Genomic DNA, 10793 nt, shown 5'->3' with positions numbered 1-10793 from the left:
CACACACACACACACACACACACACACACACACACACACACACACACCCTTATGAACAAGTTACAACATTTGTGATTATTTCAAAAATTCACAATCCAAAATATAAAATATGCAGAGTAACAGGAAACCTAATATAGCGAACTCATTGTTGTAGCAATGTTCTGTTAATTTCTGTTAAGTCCACTTCTGAGAGGTTTTGCCGTTGGATTTCCTCATGCCACGCCCACTATTTTTAGATCAAAGGTATTAATAGCCGACGTGTGTACTTTCTGTTCTATTCTTTCAATCATATCATTAGAATGAAATGCATATTTACATGGAATCTGCTCACTAAGGCCTCCAACAAAAAGGAATTTTAAATAAAGGCAATATACAATTTAATACCATCGAATGTGTAAGAAATGTTCAGCTGATATTTAGTTAGACTTAAGTCCACCATTTTAAGAAACAAACAACTACTGTTACACAAAGAAGAAATACTTTAAGAACTTAAACTCATGATTACAAAATGAAACCACAGGAACTTTAGGTGTGTGTGGGTGTGTGTGCGTGGGTGTGTGTGTGTACCATTCTGGAGTGTTTCGACGTTTTCCCCTCTCAGTGCGAGCTTCTCAGTGACCGTGGACAGTTCCTGCTGTGAGGTCTGTAGAGATGTGGTCAGCTCTCCAACCTGACAACGAGCAAAGGCAAACGCTTTTCATTCCACAGCACATGCTTCCACACTCACACACAGTATGCAGCTGGCCCAGAGGGAGACTGGGCATCATTTGAGGAGGACCACATGTTGGCTGTTCTCTCTCAATCATAGTGAATGTTTGCCTACAGACCTGTGTTTGAAGCTCCTCCTTCTGTCGTCTGGTTTCTTCTAGAGCTTTGGCAATTTCCGTGCTCACTGTCTGCCGACTGTTCAGCTCCGCCTGAGGGAACCAAGACCAAGAGACAGGAGGACTAGACATACACTCTGCTTTCCATTACCAAACATACCTTTATTTGAGAGACCTCAATATTTACTGGAGGTTCTGTCAATTTTGGTTAATGTTCTGTGCAAAGTATAACAGTTGGCTCTGGAATAACTGTCAGTGAAGCTGTATCACGATATGTGAAGACTACAACTGGTTCAAATATGTACGGTAAGGTATGGAAGACCATAAGGGACATGTGTTATTTGACTAAAAAGGAAAATGCAATAATCCAATTTGTATTATAATTTTTACATACTCATATAGGCGTTCTACGACCGTATTAAAAACGAAAAAGCTGTTTTGTAGTTCGTAACCTGCTGTACAATGGACATGGACAATATTCAACTGTTAAAACTAATTTGAAAATTAAAATGCAGTATAAACAGTTTCCCCTAGCTTTCCTTTTGTACAGGCATTCTTTAAGCCACATTAAAAATTAAAATGCAATTTTCTTACCACTTGAAAACAGAAACGGCATTTGACGTTTCAGGGCACATGAAGAGAGGTCAATCAAATGTGAACATGTGCATTCAAACAACTCAGAAACGGTGTGCTGTAGTTGATCTTACCCTGTTCTGTTCCAGCTCTTCTGTCCGCTGGCTGAGAGAGGAGGTTACCTCGTCCCTCTGCTGATCCAGATCAGCCTAGAACACAAGAACAAGGGGAAGCATCATCGTAGAGCTTCAACACATATATTTATATGTACAGCGACATCTCTGTGTGTAAGAGCATGACCACTCCAGAGTGTTATAAATCAAACATGAGAAGCAGAAGGTACCATTCTGTCACGCAGCCTCTGTCTTTCTGTCTGTAGAGAGGTGATGCTTTCCTCCAGGCGGCTGGCCTTCTCCTGACTCTGCTGCTGTAACAAACACACCTGCTGATCCAGAGAGGCCTTCTCTGCACTCCACTCTGCTTGCTGAACAAAACACACACCAATGCAGAGTTAACCCTATGTTTACAAAGACCCACACTAACTCCACTTCAACCAGACTGAAATGAGTATGTTCATCTCAAAAAGGACATATTGTCAGGAGAGAAATATCAACATCAAGGTTTGCTTTGAATATTTTACTTCCTGGATCTGAACCACAATTCTTCAAAACCGACACCAACTGTGTTTAAGGATAAAAAAGTCATCATAATGTAAACCTGTAACGAATAGATACAATAAAAACATTATGGAGTGTACTGCAACAGTGTCATTCTCGATATTACCAATAGATGACACCAAAGTAAACTGTATTAAACTTTTGTTGAGTAATGACTTGTGTAAATTTGTAAATCAAATATGTATTTTTACACTGTACTTCTGTGCAGTAATTGATAGAGGAAAGTGCTTAAACTGCATCCATACTTCCCCCCCACATTCGATTGTTGGTGAGGCAAACTCTACTTGTGTACTTTCCCATTTCTGTCTCTTGCCTGTGGTGGTGCTCACCAGTTTATCCACATGCTGCTGCTCCTCTATGATCTGATGCTCTGCACTCTTCAGTCTCTCACCACTCTCTAGGACGTTCTGCTCCAAATCAGCGATCTGAAACAGAAAGTATCATCAGACATCCATTTATTAGGGATTAAGTTGAGGAACCAGACGTATTAGTATGTCATACATATTAGAAGTTAGCCCAGCCAGAATGCCCCGACCATTACCTAATGTTTCACTGTTGTCAGCTGTCATTAGTCAACAATAAGTTAATTAGGGGCACTTAACAATTTCAGCATCCGTTATTCTGTGTCTGATTGCTTACTTGTGTGTCTGTTCTTTCTTTGTAGGATCTGGAGGAGTCGTCTTTGTGTCGGAGAAGGGTCTGCAGCTCAGTGATGCTGCAGCTCATTCTGGATACCTAGATCAGACAAGAAACACACAGCTGACACACATCTCTAACCTTTGTTGAGACAGCACAATGAGTAAAGATTACAGCCGTTATCATCAACTTAAAAGGTAACTTTGGTATTGTTCAACCCTGAACCTATTTTTCCATATTTTTGTGTCTATGTGACTAAAGGGCACAACAATTCCTCTCTGTGTGTGTGTGTGTGTGTGTGTGTGTGTGTGTGTGTGTGTGTGTGTAGGAGCTCCACATCCGTATACTCTTGCTCAAATAAATACGGGATCTCATCCACGTTGTTGAACTCATCTAAATATTCAACCATGACATTGAAAATCTTTCAGATAACACAAAGCTATGCTTTCTGTACACCAACATCACAACCTCTGCCTGGCTGGCACTTGTGTTTCCAACGTTGTCTAAGACGTCCCCTCTCAAGATTTTAGCCTAGCCTTGGTTAGACACAATAACAAACAGGATCAAGTGAATAGTAAAGAAAAACATTCTATTTCTCTGTAGGGTTCTTTCAATAAAGTAGTCAGACACTTAAAATAACAATCTGAGCCCGTCAGTGGTAGAAACAAGTACTTTTAGTGAATTTAAATGAAGGCGTCTTGTCTCCATTAGTCAGTTAAACTCAAAATCATGGGAAGACAGGGTCCAGGCAGAAACGGAGAGAAGACACATATTGATAATCACGGGTTTGCAGACTTGGTGGCAATAGATTCAGGGCCTTTACGATAGGTCTGCGCTCAGTGAGCAGACGCTGCAGTTTACCTGAGTCTCCAGAGAGCTGACAGTATCAGCGTGGTTTGTCCGAACCTCCAGCAGCTCTGCTCTGCTCTCTTCCAGACTTTGCTCCAGGCTGGACATCTGAAGAGGCAATAACTGCACTGATTAATAGGTGATTGGTTTCTACATTATTCCCTAGAACAGGGACATAATCATAATGAAATATACTTAAGGTAAACTGAACATTACATCTATTAGTTTGAAAGCACAACATGATCAACTAAATGTATTAGAAACTTCTATAAAGAGATTTACAACTCTTTTAATAAAAAATGCGTTTAATTTATTTCATTTCATTGATAGATAATTGTCGAGAAATGGATAATTGGTCTCAAATAGCTTAAAAGACTGAATGTAGGACAGGTACTAATTTGGTATGTACATACTACTGTATACACATACATCTTATATACATTACAGAGTGGAAGGAATCTTTCAACGTCTGCCACATGAAAAAAGCTGGTAGGTTCCTGCATTGAGCCCTGCTCTAGATGTTCTTCACCTCATGGAGAAGCTCCTGTAGATGCTCATCCTGGCTCAGGTTCCCCCGGAGCCGTCTCTCCAGAGACGTCACTTTCTTCTGAAGGTCCAATAACAAGCGCTCCTTGTCCACCTCTGTTACAGCAGCCTAATGATGTCAAGAGAAGACATGACATGGGCTTCCATCTTTTTTTAAAAGCTGAATTGTTAATATTGTGAGTCCAAAAGCCAAATGAGATATTTGAAATTAACTGTATTTCCTGTTTTCTCCACAAAAGAATGATGAGACTCTGAATTCCCTGCTTTGAATAATTCTCAATCTGAATTATTTGACGCTTGAGTTCCACAGAAACCTGACAAGATGTTAATTGCTTACTGAACAAACGCACACTATAATATTACAAATATCCTGTACTATGGCATATAGTAGAGTAGCAGAGTATAGTAGTCTATTTGTCCATGAGAATTCAAAAGTGAGAAAAAATATCATTCTCACAGCTGTTCATGATAGTCAATGCCGATCAGTTAAGAAATGCCTTGATCGGCCTACTGATACTGATCTTTGAGATCGGATCGTCCTCTTATATTTGAACTTGAAGTCACTCAAAGTGACAGCTTAACTTGTGCTGCTTCCTGACTCTCTCAGAGACAAGTAATTCACAATGTAGTGGTTAATTCTAGGCTGTTGTCAAAAAGTATGCATCAATTGCACCATACACACAGATGGAGAGTCTCTATTGGGTTCTGTTCTGACCTTTAGTTGCTGCAGCTTCAGGGTGTCGTGCTCGGTCTGTAATTCCTGGAGGGACTTCTCTAAAGTCGACACCGTACTCTGTGACTGAAACACAAACATTTCACAAACTCACTTGACTCACAGATAGCTGCCATGAAAAGTGATTCATGAAAGAATAGGGTTGATAACTTCAGTAGAGACGTAGCAGTAGCTTGTGTTGAGGACTGACCTTCTGGAAGTCTTCAGAGACCTGCTGGATGACTGACTGCAGCTCGTGGCATCGCCCCTCCAGCTCACTGATCTTCTGTTCGGCCTCCTCTCTGAGCAGCAGCAGTTCCTCTCTGTACAGATTCAGTGACACATAGTCTTCTGGTGTTCTCTCAAAAAAAACATAGTTCAAGAACAAATGGAAACCTGTCATTTCTAGAAAAGGGTGTGAATTGAACTTGAAAGTTAACAGGCTAATCGGCAATGTAACTGCTGGGGACAAAACAGATGTGTCTAGAAAACTACAACTATAGCACATCTGATTCAGAAACTTGACCAACAGACCAAAATAAATGTTTTGAAAAGAGCGTTCCTTCTTACCGCTCTATCTCCAGCTCAGAGTTGAGGCAGCAGCTCTCCTCGTGCTGCTGCTCCAGAGTCTGGAGTTTCCCTCGAGCCTCCAACAGCCCTTGCTTTGCCGAATGAACTTCAGCCTCCTTCTGCTGGAGCTCCAGATCCCGCTGGCTCAGCTGCTCCTCCTTCTTCAGCAGCTGATGAATGGGAAAGTTAATCGAACTCAAAGAACATACCATGCACTCAACTGCTATGAACCCAGGTGGAATCAAGTCACACCTGAACAAACTAAGTGCTTCTCAAACATTGGCCTATCCTGCCCGCGGCTCGCAGAACTCCAAAGCTTAGTTCTTTAAATGGCAGCAGATCCTTTCCACCTTCAATCTTCTATTTAATCACAAAATAACAAATGGATGGTCGAAAAACTGCGTAACAGTTTTTAACTAATGCTGCAAATCCAACCATCCAACTCCATATGTACGCACCATGTGTTTAACTTTAGCCAGCTCCTGCTGCTGAAAGCCCTCCAGTTCATCCACGTCATCCCTTTTCTGGAAGAGTGCTAAGCTTTGCTCCGTCATCTCCTCTACCCGGGCTGAGAGGGAAGCCTTCTCCTAAACAAACACAACAGTCATACCATGAACGTACACGTGCATTGGCCACGTTCAGGACATGAGCAGGCTGAGAGAAACCAAATTTAAGTGTGTTTTCACACAAAAATATGACAATGTGTCCCTTTAGCTTTGGTCACTTGTTTTACTTGGTTTAAATAGACGGAGTAGGACACAAGCAAAACACACTTAGAGAGTTTTACTCCTTTTCACCTTCTGACATGTCACGGAACGTCGCTGCAATCATATGGTGACATACGGGACGCCATGGTTGTCAGATGATCTTGCAGAAATATAGGTTATATGTCACTGTAACCTTGATCAGGAGATGGCTTTACAAACCTTTCACAATCAGTAGATTGCTGTTAAATTCATGCAAAGAATCACACACCTACTACCCCGATCTCTGAACCGAACAGCTATCTGTCTGAAGGCAGAGAACCACTGGATTGTTTTACAAATAGCCAGTTTACAAGCTGACTTTAAACCAACAAAAAGCAAAATCATCGACAGACGATGACTCGTGGGTTCCCAGATTAAATTTCGACCAATGCATTCAATCTCTTTTGCTCTACGCACAGACTGTTTACCTGCATTCAACCAAAGCCTGCTCCAATGTGATCAATACTACTCTGTCTACAAACGGAAACCAGAACTGCCAAAGAGCGCAGAATCTGTTTTGATTATGAATGAGGAATCTGTTCATAGATTACTACCCTTAAATCCTGTGGCTGGTCTGCTTTGCTTTCACACCACAACCAAACTGCACAAGTTTGACTGGATCCAGATGGAGACCCTTCTTTTCTTCTTTTCAGGGCATCTCAATCTGGTGGTTTAGTCTGCACCAGACTTCCATACAGTAAGTGCAAGTTCAACTGGGCCCCATCAACAGGTTAAGTGTGAGAGCACCCTATTTGAGTCTTGCACTGTTTTTGAACTCCTTGATCCTTTGCCACTGGACAAAAACTACCCACTAACATCTGGCTCTGGTCCCCAGTGGGAAAGGCACCATTGGGCATTAATTCCCAGGACAAATAAGTCTGCAGTAGTCACAAGTATTTATTGACTCCATGAAACCCTGGTAAATTTGCTAATTTTTGTCCCTTTTCTAGAGCGACGCTATGTGATGCGCGTTGGACAATTATCGTAATTCATTAACATACAAAACATACAATCATATGCTCTACTCAAAGCTACCAGACTCCAATCAGACAACAATAATTTTACCTCACTGGTCGTACTAAAACAAACTTGACAGAAACGAAACACAATTCATCACGTTAGTCCGACAATCAGCAGCTATGGTTTGAGAGCTTGAAACAGTGTCTGAGGTGTAAAAATTAAAAAAACATCTTCACTGTTTACTAACCCTGTTTTCCATCACGTTCACAAGATCGAAACGCGACACACCAGAAAAGAAACAGAAAATCATACTCGTCTACTGGCAATGGGACAGGAGTGTTTCAAGTATTTTTAGCAGGTTTTCACGTGTTTAAAAAAAATGCATATATGTGCTAATTTTGGTGGAAAAGGTTTGTTTTAGTTGTCGAAAACGGTCACATTTTCAGCTCTCCAATCTCACCATAAACAGCTTATTCTTTGGAAGTCACCAATGATATTTAAAGACTTACCTTCTCCACGTCGGTCATCTTGTCCATCCATTCCTGCAGGTAAAGGACCGAAAGAAGTAAGTGAACAAGCCACAAATCAGGACTGTACACTAGTGAGACGGAGCATTTACCTGATCCTTCTTTTCCAGTGCCAAAGTCATCCCCTCGGCCATTTTGGCTCTGCTGGCCTGGTGAGACTCGTTCTGGTCTTGAAGTTTCTTGATGGATGCTGAGCAGTGAAAGTGAGAAAGAAAAAAAGGGAAGATGGAAACCATACAGAGGTTTGTATGCAAGCAGAAATAATAAATAGCACAGACAGTGGCACCGTTAGTAGCTGTGAAAGGTTAAGAGTCAAATTAAGAAGTGTGTTCATCCCAAAAGCAAAGACAGGCAAAGACAAGCAATGCATGGCATCTAACAAGAACTGAAAAAACTGTTTCTCAAAGCTGCAATATCTGTGTGTGAACTGAGAAAGAAAATCCACCCTTCAGTCTACATCTCGTTGAAGCTGCAGTGTTCATTACAACTCACCATAGCTCAGTACCAGACAGAACCAACAACAAACTGAAGATTGGACTACTCTTGATACTGGAGAATACACCTTAATAATCAGTAGATTTACCATAAACTAAGCCCTTTAAGAGACTGTTGAGCCCAAATCAGAAATACATTTTGTTTCTCTTACCTGTAGTGCCATTTATCAATCTAGATTGCTTTGGTGTGAGTTGGCTAGTTTGGGAGATATCAGCCGTAGAGATGTCTGCCTTCTCCCCAATATAATGGCACTAGATGGCACTTGGCTTGTGATGCTCAAAGCGCCCAAAAATACATGTGAAAAACTCAACAGCAATGTCTCCTTCAAGAAACCATGACCTGGTTAATCAAGATAATCCATTGACCTGGTTGTGAGCAGTTTTCTGTAGGAACTACAATCACAAATACATGATGGCAGATATATACGAGTTCCTCCACTAAGCCCAACAGACCAGAATGCAACACGGCTATAAGACATGTGGCTGCAATCATTGTCTTAATGTCCACAACCATAGCTAGGGTAGCTAGTGAGCTATATTTCTATCATACAGTCTATGTTCCTGATACGCGTACGTCCACCTGGAAGCACCAGGCCAATCAAGTCTTCAGGAGCAGTGACCACGCATTGTAGGAAATCTACCTAAAGTAGTTTGTGGGCAAATTGAGAGAAAGTGAGGACACCAACAAAGCAACGGACAATGCATACATAACTCTGAATTCAATGTGCTGAAGAACTAGCAGTGTGAGAGATTGGAGGGTGGATTTCTAGATAGAAAGGAGGAAGCATTCAGCGCTCCCAAAGCATCTTCATGGGAGGAAGTGATGATACGCCAGGTGATGGTTATTACAGCGGACAGACACATGTGAGAAAGGAAGCTAATTGGGAGGAGAGTAAAGGTACGTACAATCCTGATGCTTTTCTAATGCAATTTCAAGCTTCTCCTGGATCTTCTGCATAATTCGCAGCTGCTCAGCGTAGTCTAGTGTTGGGAAGTAGGGTGATGGGATGGGGTATCAACAGTACACACACACACACACACACACACACACCAACGCACAACCACACACACAAAACACAAGACAAAGGAGGAACCGTCAGATGACGGTGAAGAGAGGAGGCAGGACAGAAAGTGAACAAAAGGAAAGGGAGAAAGCAAAAGGGAAAACATGATTGAGAAATAATGGAAGGTAAAACTATTAATGATTTTCTTATCTGAGAAAACCATACTGGTTAAAAAGGCTGCATGAGAATGTGCGACCTTTAACCTTTTCTAAGGGTGAAAAGCCACATGAGACACCCAAAGGAAGGAGGGGCTATTACACTAGTAGAAGAGGAAAAAACAGGATCGTGTCCCATTGAAAATATGTCACCAGGCAAAGATTTAAACAGAAATAAATAATCATGTTCACTGTGAGACAACGTTTTATTGGAAATTGACTCATTTAAGATTAGAATCTGGATCTCTGACAAAAGACACAGTATGTTAACAAACTGAGGAGTGTGAAGTGTAAAGTGTTTGTAGTCAGGCAAAGGTCAAATCACTGAAGATCAACTTCTTAATGACAGCAGGACTGATTCAAAGTCATTTGCTGTAGACAACAGGTCTCTCTCATAGACAAGAGGCAATCAAGTTTCACTACCAAGACCACTGTTTTATCCAATATTGTGCCTGTTATGAGTGCAATGTAGGGCTGGTGCAATACATTGATGAATTCATAAATTACCAAAATACGACAATATGCATAACGTGCGGTGGAGCGTTTCAAGAATGGCTGTGCCCGGTGGAAACAAGGATTCTACCGGAGAACAAGCTGCAGCTAAAAAACCTCGGCGGTGATCCTTTTAAGTGTGGAGGTGTTCTCGACAGAGACCCAACAATGCGGTGCTCTGCAAACTCTACAAATAGGAAATGGCTTCTCACAGCAGTAAAACTGCTATGCATGAACATTTCCCAAAGTGACAGCAGCAGCAGCAAGACAGCACAGTTTTCTATTTTCTGTTTACTTTAATGCACATGTATGAGTGAGGAAAGGGCTTTAACTAACGTTACAGCCTGTTGTTACAGCCTGTAAACAACGCCCCCACACTAATGCAAACATGCCCTAGTGCCATGTTTGTCTCGATGGGTGCTTCACGATGTGATCAATGGTCCGGTAGTTATAAACTTAAGTGCTTTCATTTATTGTGGGAGTGACAGAGAAAAGAGGCATACAAAGTAAAATTGATAGTTTTTAGAAAATAAGGCAGATTGTGAGCTTGGAGGTCACAGATGCCTCAAAAGGCACAGGGCTGTTAACTGATCATTTATTACATCATGTGCAGGTCAAATAAATCAGTGGATATATTTATCAATGCTGCAATGGCATTTTTGATTAATGCTTCAGCCTTGGTGAATCAGAATTGGCCGTTTGATTTTCATTGTGATATTTCATCCTCCAACAGTTATGATAGGATATATTGCTAACAGGTACAAGTTACACTTGGCTCACATTTCTCTGAGAGCTACAGCTGCTTAACCTCAGTCTGACAGTCCTACCTGAGAGCTTGGCCTCCAGCTTCCGGATCTGATCATTCCTTCTGAGAAGCTGGGCGGGCAGGTCGTCTCTGGAGCTGCTGCCGTCAGATGCCTAACACACACACACACACACACACACACACACACACACACACACACACA

At 41.6% G+C, this 10793-nt stretch overlaps 1 protein-coding gene across 4 annotated transcripts in view; it reads right to left on the bottom strand.

Annotated features, from left to right (window-relative positions):
- The window catches only part of golga1 (golgin A1), a 20957-nt gene that overhangs the window by 7080 nt on the left and 3084 nt on the right, over window positions 1-10793 (bottom strand). For 2 of the 4 annotated variants that reach the window (XM_031876805.1, XM_031876804.1), the window contains exons 3-18: window positions 10653-10743; window positions 9021-9095; window positions 7713-7810; window positions 7603-7635; window positions 5846-5974; window positions 5388-5557; window positions 5029-5140; window positions 4821-4904; window positions 4089-4214; window positions 3572-3667; window positions 2714-2809; window positions 2404-2499; window positions 1741-1881; window positions 1532-1606; window positions 828-917; window positions 568-670 (exon numbers count right to left, since the gene is read on the bottom strand). In XM_031876805.1, the coding sequence (XP_031732665.1) occupies window positions 568-670; window positions 828-917; window positions 1532-1606; window positions 1741-1881; window positions 2404-2499; window positions 2714-2809; window positions 3572-3667; window positions 4089-4214; window positions 4821-4904; window positions 5029-5140; window positions 5388-5557; window positions 5846-5974; window positions 7603-7635; window positions 7713-7810; window positions 9021-9095; window positions 10653-10743 (1615 nt within the window). The remainder of the gene's footprint in view (window positions 1-567; window positions 671-827; window positions 918-1531; window positions 1607-1740; window positions 1882-2403; window positions 2500-2713; window positions 2810-3571; window positions 3668-4088; window positions 4215-4820; window positions 4905-5028; window positions 5141-5387; window positions 5558-5845; window positions 5975-7602; window positions 7636-7712; window positions 7811-9020; window positions 9096-10652; window positions 10744-10793) is intronic. The other 2 variants (XM_031876807.1, XM_031876806.1) reach the window with 2 other exon arrangements.

Source organism: Anarrhichthys ocellatus, unplaced genomic scaffold (assembly GCF_004355925.1).
Source record: "Anarrhichthys ocellatus isolate YVR2014 unplaced genomic scaffold, GSC_Weel_1.0 scaffold116, whole genome shotgun sequence".
NCBI classification, from domain to species: Eukaryota; Metazoa; Chordata; class Actinopteri; order Perciformes; family Anarhichadidae; genus Anarrhichthys; species Anarrhichthys ocellatus.
The sequence above is the reverse complement of the archived record's forward strand: the minus strand, read 5'-3'. Positions and strand labels throughout refer to the sequence as shown.